General features: G+C 39.1%; 1 protein-coding gene across 3 annotated transcripts in view; it reads right to left on the bottom strand.

Annotated features, from left to right (window-relative positions):
- Positions 1 to 686: 686 nt before the first annotated feature.
- Positions 687 to 18,814, bottom strand: part of Kibra (kibra) — a 67,020-nt gene continuing 48,892 nt past the window's right edge. For 2 of the 3 annotated variants that reach the window (XM_064135355.1, XM_064135354.1), the window contains exons 6-12: positions 10,187 to 10,295; positions 8,967 to 9,126; positions 6,760 to 8,247; positions 6,445 to 6,531; positions 4,673 to 4,862; positions 3,323 to 4,473; positions 687 to 3,165 (exon numbers count right to left, since the gene is read on the bottom strand). In XM_064135355.1, the coding sequence (XP_063991425.1) occupies positions 2,820 to 3,165; positions 3,323 to 4,473; positions 4,673 to 4,862; positions 6,445 to 6,531; positions 6,760 to 8,247; positions 8,967 to 9,126; positions 10,187 to 10,295 (3,531 nt within the window). In that variant the 3' untranslated portion in view covers positions 687 to 2,819. Of the gene's footprint in view, positions 3,166 to 3,322; positions 4,474 to 4,672; positions 4,863 to 6,444; positions 6,532 to 6,759; positions 8,248 to 8,966; positions 9,127 to 10,186; positions 10,296 to 13,171; positions 14,293 to 18,814 lie in introns of those variants that run through there. The other variant, XM_064135353.1, reaches the window with a different exon arrangement.

Here is an 18,814-nt window from a genome sequence, read left to right as displayed (position 1 = left end):
TGACGCCCAAGTTCGTACTGACCTGGGCGGTGAGAGACGCCACCGTCGATTTGTGGCGTCCTCTGTGTATTACAGGCGGAATCCTCATGTCTACAAGATATCTGTAAGTAGCGTCTTCTCTTTTGCGAATTGAATAAAAGTCGTTAATAGTTTTTCTTATTTAATTTATGATGTTCCAGAGGGAAAATTTTCGATGAATTTTGTCATGTTTATAATTAATTAATTAAAGAGTTCACTCGAGGCTATAACTGATATAATCGTCTTCTAGAATAGAATAATTAGCATAATTAAAAATTGTCTAGTAATGACTTGCATAAATGGATATTTGCAAATATATTTTTCGTTATTTTGTAATCGAATATCTGAACTTTCGATTGAAAGTTCGATTGTAATTTCCAGATCTTTCACTGTAATTTTCATTATTTAATTTGACATGATGGAATTCTTTATTGAATTATTTCAATATGTCCTAAAGGTGTTAACTATGAATTTGCAACATTCATAATTATTTATATAGATTTTAATTTTCCCAGTCAATATTCGGCTATTTTGACGACCCCCGTTTTTCCAGATATTTCATAATTGTTAATTCATCAGAAATAATTAAATCTCATTATATTTAGTGTTTCCATTCACTGAAACTGGTAAATAATGTTTGGTGAGACGTGACAGAAACAAAACTCGAGTTAATGTTTCATCAATTATTTATATACGAATCATTTTTACAAAGCATTCATTGTAAACATTAATAATACATATTGTTCTCTACTCCATCATTATACTCTAGTTGTTCAGTGTTTAAATTTTTTTAAATCGTCTGTTCGTCATTTCGTACGCAGTATTTATAATGGGTTAATTATCAATCGATCATCTCCAGTTACTCTTGGGTATCTAAAAAATAACTCTGTTTTACAACGTTATATGTATACATATATATATATCTAATATATATATATAGTGAAGATTTAAAGTAATATTTATTACTGTGTAATGCGATCGTTCGATGTATATGTACAATATTATGTACAAAAATGAATTCTTTTATTTAAAATAACATTCACAATGTTCCTTCTCCTTGTTGTTTTGTTACTAAAGTCAACATTTAATTTATGATATAAAAACCCAGTGCTTCTTCCTTATAATTATCCCCTTTCATTTGACTCGCCAACGACGCAAGACTTCTATTGAATTGCGGAAGCCCTAATTATCTGATTTTTTTTTTTCAATTTTCTATCGCGCTTTCCTTCTTGACGTTGATACCGGTTCGCCGATAATTCGTTCATTAGTGCCTTGCGTGTCTAGATCAACTAGTTTACAACATATTTGAACATGAGAAATGAAAAATGCGATGAATTCAATGTTCGTCAATTCTCTAATTTTTTTTTATTTTTCCATATTCCGTTCTGTTCAATAAAATTATCATTGGGCTCAACGAACAATTTTTTTTAGAGAATTTCATAGTCTACGTAAAAAACTATTTTTCAATGTTTCCAAAATAATCTGCCAATTAATCCTGATAAACAAATTAATCGCTGAAAGAAAAAATTGCAAAATTACAGTTTTAAACTTCCTAAATTTTTTTTACAAAAATATATTTTTTTTATTTGGGTTAAGAGAAAGCTCTGTCTCTTCTTTTAATTAGTATTTTTAACATCATTTTTCAGTTAAAGCAATTTCACAGGGGGTCTATCATTTGATACAATTTATGAAACAAAAATAATAAACAGCAGAGAATTATTTTCCCCCTCTGGGCATATTAAGACTACGCATTTACCGAGATTATAAACCCTCAATTATTCAAAAAGCCATTAATTCAACTCTGCAGTTAAACCAGAGACTGAAGTCATTAATTTACCAGAATGTCCAGTCTTGTGCAGACCTGATGTTCATAAACATTATGTCATTAATCACCATTTGTATTAGCAATTTTTTCTTCCTTCATCTTTCATTCGTTTAGAGATTTTTTTTTCATTTATTCTAAGGCACTTATTAAATTACACAGCGCAGGAAAATCACGTTCCTCAGAATGAACAGAATTGCAGGCACTCATTAAATCTTCTTAAGGATGTTTATTCATTTTTCCAAAATCAAATAATTTCTACAAAAAAAAAATCTAAAAAAATCATAAATTTTTTATCCACGTCAAATAACTCCGTCAATTTTTTTTCTATTGTCGAAGACATTGAGAAGTCTACGTGACCGAATCCTTCATATGAAATTAACATTTCAGTTAATGGGAGTAATTAATAAAATAAATAAAAATCAATTAAATAAAAAAATGGTTTTATCCACAGGGTTCATTTTTCAATCAATAATTGATCTATTGGGAGACTTCAAAAATAAAAAATAAAATAGACGAAAACATTAAATAATTGAATTGAAACGTAAAGTTGCTGAAGAGTTTAATCAGCATATGCAGCAGATAAAAAAACTACAAACTTTTCGAGTACGCACAGTTCCGAATAAACATCCTCAACAAAAAAGGATTCTTCCCTTACAAATTCACTCTAAAATTTGTTTTCCAATTTTTTAAATTTGTAAAAGGGGAATTGAATATCTTCGATATCTCAGGCACACGATTTCTACATTTTTATTCATTTTCTCAACTTTTCTCTCTGTTTTACGGCGCAGTCCAGCTGCTCGGTGGGTGACGTACCCCATTTACTCAATAAAAATCGTCGATGAAAAATAGGAAACAAATTGGAGTGAAGATTCGAATACATGAATTCATGAGTTAAATAGTTCTATCGCACATTCGTTTGGAATTAAATAATTTATGTATTTACAGCGATTTTTTTTCGTTTTTTTCCTCCTCTATTTTAAACTTCAACGCCGAGCACTCTGTCGACAACGTACTCGTACCTCTTCGGCTCACCATTTGTTTCCTCACTTTTATCGTCAGTTATATCCCGGATTGATTTATTCACGTCAGTACCATTTGTCGTAACTTGAACACTTGTACTGATTTTAGACGATTCTCTAGTGTCAATTCGCGCACTTATTATCGTTGAATTTATTGCTGATGTGTGGGTGATTGAACGTGAGATGTGACCAGTGCAGGGCTCTGATGAGTGACGTTTGTGCTGAATGTGAATGGACTCCTGATCGTCTGGAGGAAGAACTGGAACGTTGAGGTTCACTCGAGTGAAGAATGCCATTTTTTCTCTGAAAATAGATCAATGTTGAACGTTAATTTGCCAATTGGCAGATTAGAAATTCGCAGGTCTTTAGAAGAGATGACTAATGAAGATGGAAGTACTTTGGAAAAGCCCTAATCGCTTATCGAATTAAAGCAACAAAAAATATCTAAAGCTGAACTCACTTAAAAGATATAATATCGGGTTTTCCCTTTCCCGCCTTCGTTTTCCTCAATTTATAAATCTCCTTGGAAGTCTTCTTCAGCATTTTCTCCACCTTTTTGTCTTCCACACTCTTCCCATTCTTGCCACTCTCCGCCTGAGCCATGAGCCTCTGAAACTTATGATCCTCTAGCAGCCACCCAGCAAGATCAGCATCCCCCTTCTCCCTAGCACTCTCCAATCTCTGCTTGAGGTCCCTCAGCCTGTTCAGCTCATCATGAAGATTGTTGAGTCTGGCATGTTGTGCCTGAAGGTCCAGCTCAAGATCCAGAGAAGTCCTGGCAGTCTGGGGTAAATGAGTTGATTTCTTGGAAACTGTCTTGCAGCTGAGAGCTGACGATGGCCTTCGCCAGCGTAATGACCTCCTCTCCACGGAATTCCGTTGAAAGGGCCCACCACGACGATAAAGCGGCATCGAGCTGTCACTGTCACTTCTGTTCAATCGACAGATGTAATGATTTCTACTGACAGCAGCACTCGGTGAAAATGTCTGACTTCTTTTGATGAAAATCGAATTTTTATCGTCATGAACAGCCCCTGGGACAACACCAGCTGCTGACAATTTTCTTTGCTTGCCCTGCTCCGGTATGAAGATGCACTCAGTGTTGGTCTCCTTGTCCAGTGTCTTCGTGGACTCCTCAAGCTCCTCTTCCTCCTCCTCCTCCTCCTCTCCCTCCTCTTCGTGCTCTAGAACGTCTTCTAGGACATTTTCCTCAGTCATGAACTCCACGAGAATGCCCTCCTCGTCGCTGTCCTCGCTTCCCGTGTCGGTGTCTCGATCCTCGTCCTCCTCTTCTGGACTACCCAGACAATTCTCGAGCTCCTCCAGACGAAGGGAGACGGCCGTTTGAAGCTCCTCGCAGCCCTGGTTGCGCGTCAAAGTCGATGTCTGGGAACTGATGATTGTACTCTCGTCGCTGCTCTCCTCTTTGGTGTTTTGGGACTGGGCACTTCGGTACACCGAGATGTCGGACTCCTGTTTGTCGTGACGATGCTTTGAGGAGGAAGAAGTCTCTGGGGTTGATGGCTGCATGAAACGGAAGGAGAGGATGTTGTACCATTTTACGGACGGTGATTCAGGACTGAAATCTGCAAGTGAGACTTGGGCTGAACCCTAAAAATTGAGGAAAAAGAGAACATTACATTTTTTGAAATTTAAAGTCCATTGTGTATTAAAAAAGTATTTTTACAAATATAAATCCCAGAGATGTTATTTGATGTCAGAGATACCACTGAAAAAATCAACTCAGAGATGAGTCAACTTATCTCGTTCGAATTAAACAAATAAATGAGTTTAATGAACTTGTTATTACCAAGCACTCCTCAGATTCCCCACTCGTACACCAAACATTGACCTGTAGTGTTTTCGTGTACAATTTATTGAGTGGAACAGAAATTGGAAAGCTCTCGCCAAATGTTGGTTTCCGCAAATCCGTCACAGCTTTAGTACAGCACATGTGATTGATCGGCGGTTGCATGGGCAGTAGAGCGGCCTTGATATATCTGTAAAAGCAAAATACAAAGCATTAAATACAAGGCACCCTGACACGTCACAAGAGCTCTAGACTCCTCTGAATAATCATGAGCAGTGACAACTCGATAAAACACCTCCCATATCCCTTCAATTAACATCACTCCTCTGGATGATAAATATTCCCTCGGCCCGTTGATGATTCCACCCCCTTTCCACCCTCATCCCTACAAAGGGAAGGAAGGAGGTGCCCTACAATAACCGAGGCCACGAAAATTCCTCGGTGCCCACCAATCGACCAACGGACTTGGCCATAATCATTGCATAACGGCGTTTTAACGCAGCCACACGGTAGCCTGGTCATTGATCCAGAGGAGTTGCCTTGTGTGCCCTCACAGTTTTAATACCTCAAAATGCCTTACACTTGCTTTGGTATATCAACCAATATATCCATCTCTTCTTCTACTTCAAACCCCTCTACCGAGACCACGAGATTTTTCATGTGAAAAAAAAACATTATTCCTGCACGCTTGCCAGTCAAGAGGATTTCATAATTGCATTCCAATCTCTCGGGAGATCTCGTTAAAACGAGTGGCGGTGGGGGGTGGGTGGGGAAGAGAGGGAGGATGAGGATATTGAGTTACGCGTTTTGTGAAAGTGATCTTTTGGGAGATAATATTTTTGGAGTTTTGCAAATTTTTCATCGTCCGGCCAGGGGTGAGGGGGAGGGCTAGGTGTGGCAGCTGATGTCATTGACAGGATCAGGCACATGCGTGGGATTGAGAAATTTTGGTTTTTATGATGGGAAGGCAAAGAGGTTTTTTTTCGTGCAGGGATCTGTTCCAACGATGGGATTAACGATAAATCTGATTTATTGGTAAATTATTAGGTGAATTGTTGAAGATATTGGAGGCTCTTCTAGCCAAATTCATGTTTCTACATTTTTCTTTCAAATACTTCTCTCATATAAATAAAGATTTGATAAAAATAATTTTTTACACATTTTTCGTATGAAAAAAAAAAATAAAAACGCTCCCATCGTATCTAAGCCGGTTTTTATAGCCGAATATTTGAAGAACCCTTTCAACCCCTGAGATTCTCCACAAACCCGACTTCTTGGTATTTGTCTATTAAACATTTTCCCTAAAAAATTTATTTCTCATATTATTCGCACGTAACTTCTCTCCACAACATTCCTGTCAACACTTCAACGTAGAAATGATTGTAGGAAGTTTTACGCGAATCATTTCCTAGAAGCAATTATGCAATACGTCTGAATGTCGATAAATACCCGATCGAAAGTCACCGGAAAAGAAAACACAAAAAGTTAATATTTAAAAAAAAAATACACGGTCAACAGTGACCCTGATGCAAGGTTTCTTTCACTCGTTCCCTAGGCCAGATCGTGCTGGCTATTTTAGATCTGGCGCGCTTGACCGGTGCTGGGAATGCGATGAAGAAAGAAGTGCATTTTCAGCAAGACGAATAGGGACCTCATTCCCCTGTTTTTTCAACGTTTCTACTGCCCCTCCAGCCTCCCCTCACCCCCACCACCCCTTAAATATCCTGGCATGGGAACTTTCGAAATTGTTTAAGTAGAAAAATTTAACTCACACTCGAGTGTTGTCGGGTATGAATAGAGCAGCCAAATTTCTCGCTCTCTCTATGCCGATATGGAGAAGTCCATCACTCACTGAATACCTGAATAAAATAAATAAAAAAACGACTTAAAAAAAAATAAACAGTCCAGAACGATTGAATAACAATTAAGGAACGATTCGATTAAAGAAGATGAGTCAATCACAAAATATCTGGGGAATATCGAGTTGATAATCTTCTAAAATTGATGGAGAAAGTGATTTTCATGGAGATGACTTTCCTCTAAAATGAGTCTTAGAGAAGAAAATCGTAAAGTAAAAATATTCTCACCTCAATTTAATTTGCACTTGAGCAGTCTCCAGGTTCATCTCCCCAAATGAACTGGTGTCAACACTCTGCATTCCAGATAACCTCCGCCTATTGGAAGCCTCGAAAACTCCAGAATCTCCCGCAACACTCTCATCAGAAACAGCAGCAGAAACTGATCTGGTATTAGTCCCCGAGCTACTTGCCCTTGATCTACTTCCAATAGGTGGTGGTGTTTCACTAATAGGCGACAAAGGAGGTTCCTGAGATAACGACAAAGCCGGCCTTCCCAATCCACTCCCCTGCGACATATTTCCACTCTGCATTTCCAAGGGTGGTTGAGGGCTGAACTTTAATTTTTCACTGCTGGCAGTTATGTGTTCCTGAATGGCTTGCTGACTCAGTCTCAATTCAGCGAGTTTATCCTCAAGCTGACACCTGTCTAAATGTGAAGTGGCAGTTCCCAAGAGCCTCTGCTGTTGCCTCCTCTGTAATTCCACCTGCTCATAAGCAGGTGGAGGTCCCATCGGTGCATTTTCATAAAGTGGTGACACCGGAGGACTGACAGATGACAGACTGGACCTGGGTGAGAGACTTGGTTGTGATCTTCCAGGTGATGGTGTTCCCATGCTTCCTAAATTCTGCTCTGATCCTCGCAGGAGTCGATCGACTCTTCTGTGAAGATCCACCATATCCACAGGTCGTTCTTGCTGAACAGGTCCAAGACACTGGGGTCCTCCGTAGATATCAGTGAAGCTCAATCCTGAACTCAAACTTCCCTTACTACTCGTTGTACTCAGACTTCCAAGGCTCGAACTACTGCTCACTGACAGTGTGCTCGCACTCAGTGTCTTCAACTGTCCCTCCAACATCGCCATCGATCGCAGTGCATCACGCAATTGTTGGAGAAGCAGTTGTTTTTCCTCGTGTAATCTCACTCTGTCTGTTATCGTTTTGTTTGAAAGCTCTAGTGCATTGTTCAAGTCCTGCTCGAGTCGTCTTATCTCACACTGAATTTTCCTCATGTCCTGGTGCGTTCTGGTCCTTGGGGTGATGCTCCTCAACTCTCGGAGTAACTGCTCCTTCTCCTGGAAGAGCAAAAGCTTGTCCTTGTCACTTTCCGTCTGACCTGGTGTGACTTTCTCCTCGAGATCTGCTAATTGTTGTTGAATTGATTGAATTCGCTTTCGCGCCTCGTCGTATTGCAATCTCATTCTCGCCATTTCAGCGAGTCGTGTGCCTATTGGGACTAGCTCACCGGATAAATCAGTTTGTGATGCTGTACTGAGCTTCTCCTGGGGAAGGCTCAGGGTACTTGCGTCAGGACTTCCCTCGCAGAGTTGTAGCCTTGTGAGTTCGTCCTTTAGTTGGGCTAGGGATTGCATCAGTTCAGCTTTTTCCTTTTCACCGGAGGACAGGGATTTTTGGATGTTACGGAGCTCTGTCATTATTGCCTGGGCTTCCGTTATGTTGTAACAACCACCGTGATGGGCATTTAGTTTTTGTTCCACGCTGGAAGAGTCATTCAGGATAAAATTATTTATTGATTGATGGAATTTGGAGGAAATGTACAGAAGATTATTTTTGTTAGTGATGGAATTGTCCGTAGATCTACAACAGAGGCTCATCCATGGGTATATAAAAGGGCTAAAGTCATTTGTGGTAAATAATTTCCAATCCAATAAACGTCGAAAGACATCAACATTAACATATAACATATTTAAGTTTACCTATCAGTGAATCATAAAGGTTGGAGTTGCTACACTATCTAATTACCGATGATTTCTCCTCACACCTTTCGTTTCCGAGTTAAGTAAGCAGCAATCAAACGAGCGGTGAGATGACTCGGAAAATTCATTGCATCTCACAAATGATTTCATATTTCAGGGGAAGAGAGAGAGAGTGCAGGCAAAAATGGGAAAATACCTTCTTAGTAGTCCCTCAAATTTTCTACTAAAAAAGGCCTCCCAGATATGTTCGGGAAATACTGTGCAAATATCTCGGAATCTAGAGGAGATAGCAGAATTTTCATTGAAACCTTTTTCGTGGAGCTGATTGAGTCCTACAATAAATGTCATGACAAAAATTCCGCTATCTCCCGTAGATTCGGAGATATTTTACTCAGAAACTTCACTGCGAGATGAGTCAACTTATCTCCGTTTACTGATTTCGTAACAACTCCGGTGTTTTTGGATTTAGCGGATGAAAAGGAAAATGAAAAATGCATTTACCTCGCCAGGGTGTCGACTCCTCGTTGAGTGCAATTCATCTCGGCTCGTATTTGCTCCAGTTCCCTCTTGAGTCTCGATACTCGGTCCCTCGCCAATGCCACATCGGATTTGAGGAGATCCGGGTCGTACTTGGTACTGAGTGAGCTAGAGCTCGAGCACACTAAAATGTTAAAAAACAATTCATACATTAATTAATTATTTTTTCAACTCTTCTAACGTAAATTAATAATTAATTAACCCGAAAAACTAATTTATTATCGTGTGTTATTGAGAATTTGTCGATGACAATTCATTGTCAGTCTAGTCAAAGTCAAAAGGAATAAACTCCGCGAATAAAAAGTCTTCTGATGGATTATTGATGCATATTGAAAGGCCTGACGGGATTGATGGACAGCCATCGATTAAGACATCGATTCTCGATGGATTTGTACAATTGAGCCACTCTAATTTTGTCAGTGAATTGATCATCGAGATTATTAACATCGCAGTGAAATACCACTAATGTGAGGCCCAGTCAAATACACAATCTTTATTAATGAGGTGATTATTTGGGGGAATGAACCGTTCGATGAAGAAATGTGGTGATATCTTTGGTTTCTCTATGAAGAATTCTCATGGGGATGGAAAGGTCTTCGATTTTTAAAATCCAGTCAATTTATAGATAATTAATAGAGTTTTTCTCTCGTCCCCAATTTTATTTTTCTATTAATTCCTTGGAGGGAGATAAATATACTGAAAAATTTCGAAAGAAATATTTTCTGTGTTGTGGATTAACTCATTAATTAATGAGTTTCAACAGACGAAATTCGAGCAAAGGGCGAATAAATAATTATTTCATTTTGTCGGAGCATAAAAAAATCTCTCATAATTCAGCAACAAAATGATAGACCCAGATAATTCGACTCACCTCAGTTTTCGATCAATATCTCCGAATTCAAGAAAGATATCGAAATTTTTGTCATCACATTTATTGTAGACCTCAATTCTGTCTACAAAAAACGTTACAATAAAAATTTTCCTATCTCCCCTAGATTTCGAGATATCCATTAAAAACTAGTTAACAATCCAACGTGAATTATCTTGTTTCACCACTTCCCTACTGAATTGCCATACAATTATTCCAAAAAAAATAAAAATCATCCCAAGAAAAAATTTCCTCCAACATTTTTCATCCTCCCCTTCTCTGTTATCAACCAATCAATTAAAAAAAAATTACTTACAACTCGTGCGCGATGCTCCAAGGGTAGTAAGTGCATTATTGAGATGATCATACTCATCTTGAGCCAGACACAGCCTCTGCTGTTTCACGTCATAAATCTCCTTCTTCGCCTGTAACACATTAAAAAAACAATCCATCAGTCCATTGTCCACCCCTCCAATCTCATCATCTTAAATCAGTGACATAAAATCTAAAAAAAAAACAATTCTTTGACAATCTTTCAAATGGTATCGAGAGAAAAAAAAGTAAAGAAGGGAGGATGATCCGGTGGAAGTCGACGGTGCGAAAGTCAGCTTATTGAACCAGCGAATCATGCATGACATAAATAGCACGTTGAAATCTCTCCCCCCCCCCCCCTCCCTCCTGCCCCCTACCACTCGCCAAATTTATTTTCTTTTTGATACAACCTCAAGCTGTTCAGTGATGCATGCATTGCAGAGGCGTCGAATTCCTTGATAAAACGCCTTCGAATTCACGATGTCGCGTGTCCATCGTTCGGATTACTAGAGGGATTTATATTGAAATCAATGTCATATTTAGATTTAAATCGTCGAATTGAATTGAGTGCTATGGGCTCATTCCATACGATGAAATGAGAATAAAAACGAAAAAAATATTGTCTCGCTGTTGAAATTGATTAATTTTTTTATATTAAGGGAGAGAAAAAATTTTACTTAAAAAAAATTTATTAGGGTAAATTAGGGTAGGGTAGACTCTGAGGCAAATGGATAATTAAAAAAATAAATTTTTGCACTGATAACTCATTTTTAGATATTTAATAGATTCCTAATGTTTGAGCTTCGATTTTTTAATATTTTCCTGCCAGATTGGGGATTTAAATCGAGACATCTCGAAATCTAAGAGAGATAGCAAAATTCATGTCATGACGTTTATGGTAGTACTCAATTCGCTCTACAAAAAAGGTAATCATAAAAAATATTCTATCTCCCCTAGATTTCGAGAGATTTAAAAAAATATGATGACTAGTCAAAACTGATTTATCTCATCGCTCCTAATCACTTCACCCCTGAATTCTCCGCATGCAAATTAATTCACGAATATAAAAATATTTTTCATTCCAAACAATTGTCCACGAAAACGAGAAAACTATATTTCATACCATAAATTTTTCAAAATTTTAATTCTCCGATCAATTCAAATGTAAATTAAAATTTAGTCTCATCACACCAGAAAACTTATCACGAAAAATTCTTGTTCTGTTTATTTGTCTCATATTATTTAATTATTTCCCCCGAATAAATTTACCATAATTGAATATTCAACAAATACAAAGCAGATTGCTACACGTTGCTATTAATCTCGTTATAAATAATAGATTATACCGAGTTGATATGCAACACAGCGTGTGTTTTATAATGGGCCTTCTTGCATACCACGATGAAACGTTCATTAATGTATTCCGTTGTGATCTAGAAAGGAACGAGTTCGATATCAGCCCATGGGTGTCAGCAAAATAATATTGAATACTGTTTTACAGTGATTAAAAAAAAATCAAGTTGCGTGGGTTGGAAGGGGGAAGGGGGGTAGCGGTTCAGAAGGAGAGGGAGATTTTCACTGCCTCGTTTTATTGGCAAATCACACGCGCCAAGAATTATTCAAATAATTTGGATCCCTTTCAAAATATCCATCACTTCTGATTATTTAAATTCCGATTGAATTAGTTACCATTAAAAGAAAATAAATTGAAGAATGCAGTGACGGAAAGGTCAGCTCATTAACATTCTTTGGAAAAAAATGTTGGATACAAACGAGCGGATAGATAATTAAATATCAAAGAAAAATATTGAAACCACTTTATGATGACTGTTTTTAATTTTCAATGGAATTGTCGTCAAATGTATCAATTACGTCATGAGAATTACGATTTCTATTCCATTAAATGTCGATGATGAAAAAAAAATTATCGGATTCTTTCGTCAATTTATGAGTCAGCAGGGAGAGGAGATCATCGAGATAAGAATTTTATAGAAAATTATCTGGGACATAGGAACGATATTATCAGGATTCTTTTTTTAACCCACTAGTCACCACGATTTTTTCAAACTGATTTTCAGAGGTTTTTTTTCTATTCTGAGTTGCATATTCTAGTTTGTAGGGCAATTTGAGTTGATGTTGTTTAGGAAAAAATCAAAATTCTTGTGAATTTGTAATCCAGTCGTCGTAAATATTTTTATAATGTTGAAACTGTTCCGGAAATAATCTAACCAAATATTTAAATAACTTCGCATGTATCGTCTCTCTCAATTATTAATCAAAATAATTGAAATTAATTTTAAAAAATTAAATTGAGAGAATTATTCATTAAGAATTCCTGACGGAAAAATCATAAGATTCTTTCGTTAATTCCCGATTCAACAGCGAGTCCATAAAAACCCCTCACTATCACCGATTTTCCCAAAAACCATCTGCACACCACTTGCTATCACTCCTCATCAATTCCTCATCGATTTAAAATCCGAGAGAACCCCTAAAAGCCCTTTGGATCGCCTCCCTAAGGCCGCAATCGATTTTCATAATTAAAAAATTCTCCACTGGAAGCCCAATTCATCCATAAACATATTCCCAACTCCACAACGATTTCAACACCTCATCTACCACCACATTACTGTTTCCCAAATTCCAACCATTTCCCATCCCCTCTGCACCAGATTCTCCATCAATCTCCTGCAATCCACTCCCCAGCTAAAAGAAAATCCAAAAATTTTCTGGATTTACTCGAAAAAAACCCAAAAACCCATCAATCACATCTTTCAGCGCTCCATCAAGCCACGATCACCTTGAAAACCACAGACACAATCCGAGCCCACACATCCACGATTCCCCAATCCCATCTCCATCCTCAGCCCCCCATGACCACGATCCCCCAAAAACCCCACAAATCCACCACAACGCCCTCCATTCCCCTCCCAAATCACCACAAATAATCACATAATCTCCCCAAGCTCTCAACTACATTAACCCTTACATATTCACAATAGTAGTAAGCAGTAGCATCACTGTCATCCCTCCTGTAGCACTGCTCCCAGTAGAACCTCTGAATCTGCTCATCATTCTCATAATCATTATGATAGCACATTCTCATTCGATACTGTGACACTATATTCTCATAAATTTGCTCCTCCTGCTGCTGCATGTGTCCATTTCTCAGCTTATCCTGACCCTTCAACTCCCTCTGTCTCTGTCCATCATGATGATACTGTTGATACTGATGATACTGCTCCCTGTACTGATACAACTGATGATAATTTCTCAAATACTCCTGATTCTCCTGTATCTGCTGTATCTGTTGTCTCTGATACTGCGAATACTGAGGTGGCTGATGATGATGATGATATCTCAATTGTCTCTTACTCTCACGATACCCCTGATTATTATAATCATCAACGTAACTACGATACTGCTGGGCTGGTACAAGTACACATAGAGTGTACTGACGGTCCATAACTCTCCGTTAAATCGATATATAATGTATCACATCAAGTCAGGATAATATTAAACCACGGAATTTTAAAAAATATATATAACAGCTTGAGGCCGAAGCACAAAAGGCCCCGGAATCACCTCATCTTGACGAAGGCCTCCTCCAGACTGGCCGGTTACGGGCCCCGAAATTCCAATCCCCACCTCCAACTTGGGACTCAATTTTTAAGGGATCCCCCTTTTTTTTCCTCCGCGACTTTTTTTTCTTTTCTTCCTCTTATTATTATTATTATCTTTTTCTCGTCTTTCCTTGATTTTTTTTTTCACCTTCCTTTTCCCTTTTTTTTCCTTCAGTTTTTAATAAATATATATATATGTATATATATACTGGTGGCTTCAGGTTGCCACGGACTCTCCTACTCCCTGTTTGCTTCAACGGAGAAGGCTCCTTCTCCTTTTGCCTTCTCCACCTCCTGTGCGACTCACCTTCTTCCCTCGTCCTTACCATCGGCTCGTTCGCCTCGGCTCTCCTCTCCCCCTCTCCCAGTGAATTCTCTCCCGCTTGACCATGCAGCATCCTCCTCGGATGGTATGTTTCACGGAGTTTGTCCTTGTTGCGAGTTGGGATGATGCTGCCAGGGGCCAGCCGTGGGCCTGTATGGTATATGGTCGGGGGAGTGGGATGAAGAGGGGGAGGGGGGGGGCTTTGGGGCCCTTGTACCCCTCTCTCTTTTGCACTTGGGCCAGTGCTGCGGCGAGAGGGAGAGGGAGATCGGGACCAGGACCGTAACGACGCCAGTGTTGCTGCTCTGTCTTTATTCAGGTTGGACTGGGGGGGGGGGGGATTTTTTTTTTTCATTGGCAGATGAACGTTGATAATGCAAGGATAGGTTAGTGATTTGCAGGAATGATCCTTCGGGTCAGGTAAATTGGTGGGTAAAATATTTATATTTTTTGGTGGAGAGTTTTTGGAAAATTTTTGGGGACGAAGGGGAGGGGAACGATGTTTAAGGAGCAATTTGGGGGGGGGGGGGGGAGATAGCCCGGGTTGAAGGGGAGAGTGGAATTTTTTTAATTTGGCGAAGTGTTTGTGTATTAGAATTTTTTAGAAATCAATGGATTGATAGGGTTTTTAATAAATAATTGGTTGGGGTAGAAGGTGCATCGTTGACTCTAGGGGGGGTGGGGGAGGGGAGAGGAGATAGAGCGATTGACTGTTTTGATTTCCACCGATAATTACAGAAAGTTGATTAATTTAGATAATTGAGAGGAGTTACGATGGAATATATATAGTTCTTATGGGGCCCTTCCATTTTTTAAGGTGATGAGATTGCCGGAGGGGCGATGTGTGTGTGTGTGTGTGTGTGTGTGTGTGTGTGTGTGTGTGTGTGTGTGTGTGGTATTGAGCGAGGGTGGTAGAGGAGGGGGGAAAGAGGGAGGGAGGAGCTGTAGGGCCTGGCGAGGTCGTGGCTCGACCCTGCGACCACTGGCCCCGGCATTTGCTGCGAGTCGTTGTAGTAGAACCGACCTTGAAGTCGCATGAGGCCCTCGCTCACACATCGACGGATGGAATTTCTTCAACGCCCCTCCCCCCCTTCACCCCTCTTGTCGCCCGCCATCCCAAATGAGAGATTGTTTTTTTTTTTTTGAGAGGACGTGGAATTTCTAATTTATCTAATCCGAGGGGAGGGGGGTTCTATCGGCTGTTTCGAAACGGCAGATTGAGGGCAGAGAATTCCACGCTGGATGTTTAGTGGTGGGGATGAAGGGTGCAAGAGGAAGTTTAAATGAAGAAAACAATTATTTTTATTACGACGTCTTCCTCTTGAATCGCGTATTTTATTTAATATAATAATTTATAGTTGAATAAATTTTAGAATTAAAATTGAAGGATTTTAAATGTAAAGTTTTTTGAATTAGTGAAATAGCATTCGCCATTATTATCAAAATATTTTTGTTAAAGTATTTTTTATTGTTGTAGAATAGAAATGGCGATTCATGAACGTATTGATTTACAACAATAAGTTATTTATTCCACAGTTAAATAAAAAAATAATCACTATACGAGAGCCAAATATTTTATACCCTAGAATTCAAAAACACTGAAATGCTTTTAGCCATCAAAAAATTCAGCCAATGCCTTTGCATACACATCCCAATGATAAAACCATCGGTTTTATCATCAACAAGTGGGTGATGAAGGAGACAGTCAGTGAATGAGAATTAACAATTACCGAAAATAAACATTCCGATAAGGAGGAATTTTCGTTATCGTGTGTAATCGCTACTTGGTTTATTTTTCTCTTATCAAATATTTCATCGTGATTTTAACTGAGCACTACACCCTCCCTTCTCCCCCCCCCCCTCCTCCATCACCATCCCTTTCCTCTCACCTACATGAGGCCCCGAAACGACACGGAAGAGACGGAATCCCGGCACGATGCAACGGTGGACTCCCCGAGGCATCCCTGGAATGCCCATAGTTATTCCATCTCTCCCTCTCTCTTCCACCCCCCTTCCCACCCCACCTCCACCAAGCCAGTGAGATATACATGCGAGTGTATATAATGTACGTAAGACGCGACAAACACATTCCGATCTAGCCGGTGAGTCTACCTCAGTCGGAATAAAAGAATGAGGAAAATAACGAAAATAAAAAAGGGGGTGAGGTGGGGTGAAAACGGTTAAGATTGTTGTTGTGCGTAATATTTACTGAACAATTTTGTTAAAATTTTTATGGGGTGATACTAGACAGTAATAGGCATCGGAAAGTGTTGAAAAAAAATTTTTTTTTATGTAATTTGTTGGTTGGGGGGCGCCATGTTGGCCAGGGTTTGCCCCGAGGTCACAAAAATTTACAGAATTTTGAATTCAATTCAATTTAATTGTAAGAGGATCTGTGTGGGGGAGGGGGCAGCTTTTGGAGGGCAATGCGACGTTGTTGGAGGGGAAGTCAGGCCATGAAAAGGCGCGAAAATTTAAAAACCTGGTTAAGGGGTGTGTGGGAATAATAGGTTTATTTGAAGATATTTATTAATATCTTTGAGACAAAGGAGTGGAGGGTCGGGGTGTGAGGAAAGGGGAGATTAGCAGGAAGAAGTGGAATATCTGCATGATGTGGTGGTGCAGAAGGTGGAGGGGAGGTGGAAATGGGCGAGAGGAGCATCGGTTATAAACGCCAGCAATTTATGAATTCCGAGATATTTATGTATGTAGTGCTCGACTGGGTATTTCACTAGATGAAGAAGAGGAGAGAAGATATCCTGAATGCTAAAGCGATTGCGGAATTCCAGAGCAAGTTGTATTTTCCAATCGTTGAGTATCAACGGTGAATTAACTGAGGATCGTCTGATTGTGTTCGGTAAATTTTTCATGTGAAAATATATATTTTTTTCACATAAAAAATTAAAACCCCAGACTCCAACTGTGCCTTAAAAACATTTTTAAACTGTACTCGACGTCGCCTAAACTCTCTTTACCTCTAACCAACACTTTTAAAAAACAACCTCCCCCCTCCCACTTTGTTAATCACTTCCACTCCAATTCCCTCACTTTTTCCCCTAAAATTAATTAATTAATTTCCAGTTAATCTTCACTGAAAATCCCATTAAAAAAAAATTGAAAAAGTGAATAAACGACATTCCTCGTATGCATTCACCTTAAAATTCAAGTCTCGTAAAAATTCTCTTCCTGAATACTTAACATATCACATAATATCAATCCCCCCCCCCCGAAAGCCCTTCGAGAAATATTATTTTTCACTGGAGCTCAGATAACCACTGAAATTAATGAAAATCCCAGAATGTTGAGGGCATCCAAACGTTCTAACTAAAGTATCTCATGTTTAAAAAAAATGAGATAATAAAGATTGTGGAGGAAAGCCCCTCTTTTCTCGGGTGCATTGCCTTTCTTTTCTTATAAACATACATGTAACTGGGTATATATCTCAAGTGAATGTGGCAAGAAGATACAAAATCCAATGTGAAGTGAGACTGCAAAGATATGAATGCAGAGGGAGTGAAAGAGAGAGGTTAACATGTGTGTGTGTGCGTGTGTATGTGTGTGTGTGTGTTACATTTATCGGTATGTGATGTTGTATCGGAGGAGAGAGGTTTGTACACTCTCGGCAGTGCACTGGGGTTGCTTTGTGAGAGGGGTAGGGTGAGGGGGAGGGAGGGAGGGAGGGAGTGTGGAATGCAGCCGAGTGAGGAATTCCGGCCCCTCCCGCATATTTATCTGAGGCCCCGTGCGCTCGACTCCATCTCTCTCGCACTCCCGGGGCCCCTTGGACTTCCACAAGTGAAGCAGGACCCCCTTTTACAGTGGGATCCAAGGGTACGTCGGCCCAAGGGTGGGGCAAATACACTTCTCCGCTTCAACGATCTCGCGCATTAAACGACTGACCGTATGATTGAGTTTGCTATTAGAGGGAGGGGGAGGGAATTTATTTGTGGGGGGGGGGGGGAATAAATTTGCGTGATTTTGGGGGAAGAACATGCGATCGGGCTTGACGAAAGGAAATTTATGGGAAAACTATGGGATAATGAGTTTGATTGGAGATTGAGGAAATTGATTTGGAAATATTTGATTGCGTTGGATGCAATCGATTAAAAATTATTGGGGAAATTATAATTTCGGGAGATAAAATTCCGAAAAAATTTGATACGAATAAAGGGGTTGTCTTAAGTTCAGGTGATTCCTTTGAAGACGAAGAAAGTGAACAGGAAGAGAATCGGGGAATGGCCTTCCGGTTGAATTCACTTTGGTAACTCCGAGGGTAGAGCGGAGGGGGATGGGTTAAAGAAAAAGTGAGGATGGAATTCGGGGTGGACGATTCCACGTGTAAAATAATTGCAGGAGGAAAGGAGAATTGTTTTTTAAAAACTTTCTTCTTCTCCTCTCTTTTGCCTCAATTTTTTCTGTTCTTGGAAGAACGTATTTCGGTTGCAGGGCCAATCCATAATTTTTTTCTTTATTTCGATACTACAAAATTGAATGAAGTAATTGGTAATTGAATATCTAATCGACAGGTAAATCTCAAAATATTCAATACACCGTTCTAGAATACCTAAACTGACACTTCGAGATATATCGAGATATTTTATAAATTAAAAATGAATAAAAACGATATTTTTATATTTTTAATTTAGATAAATTTTCGTCAATCAAAAATTAATAAAAAAAATTG

Source organism: Diachasmimorpha longicaudata, chromosome 16 (genome assembly GCF_034640455.1).
Source record: "Diachasmimorpha longicaudata isolate KC_UGA_2023 chromosome 16, iyDiaLong2, whole genome shotgun sequence".
NCBI lineage: Eukaryota > Metazoa > Arthropoda > Insecta > Hymenoptera > Braconidae > Diachasmimorpha > Diachasmimorpha longicaudata.
This window is presented reverse-complemented; position numbering and strand designations above follow the sequence as displayed.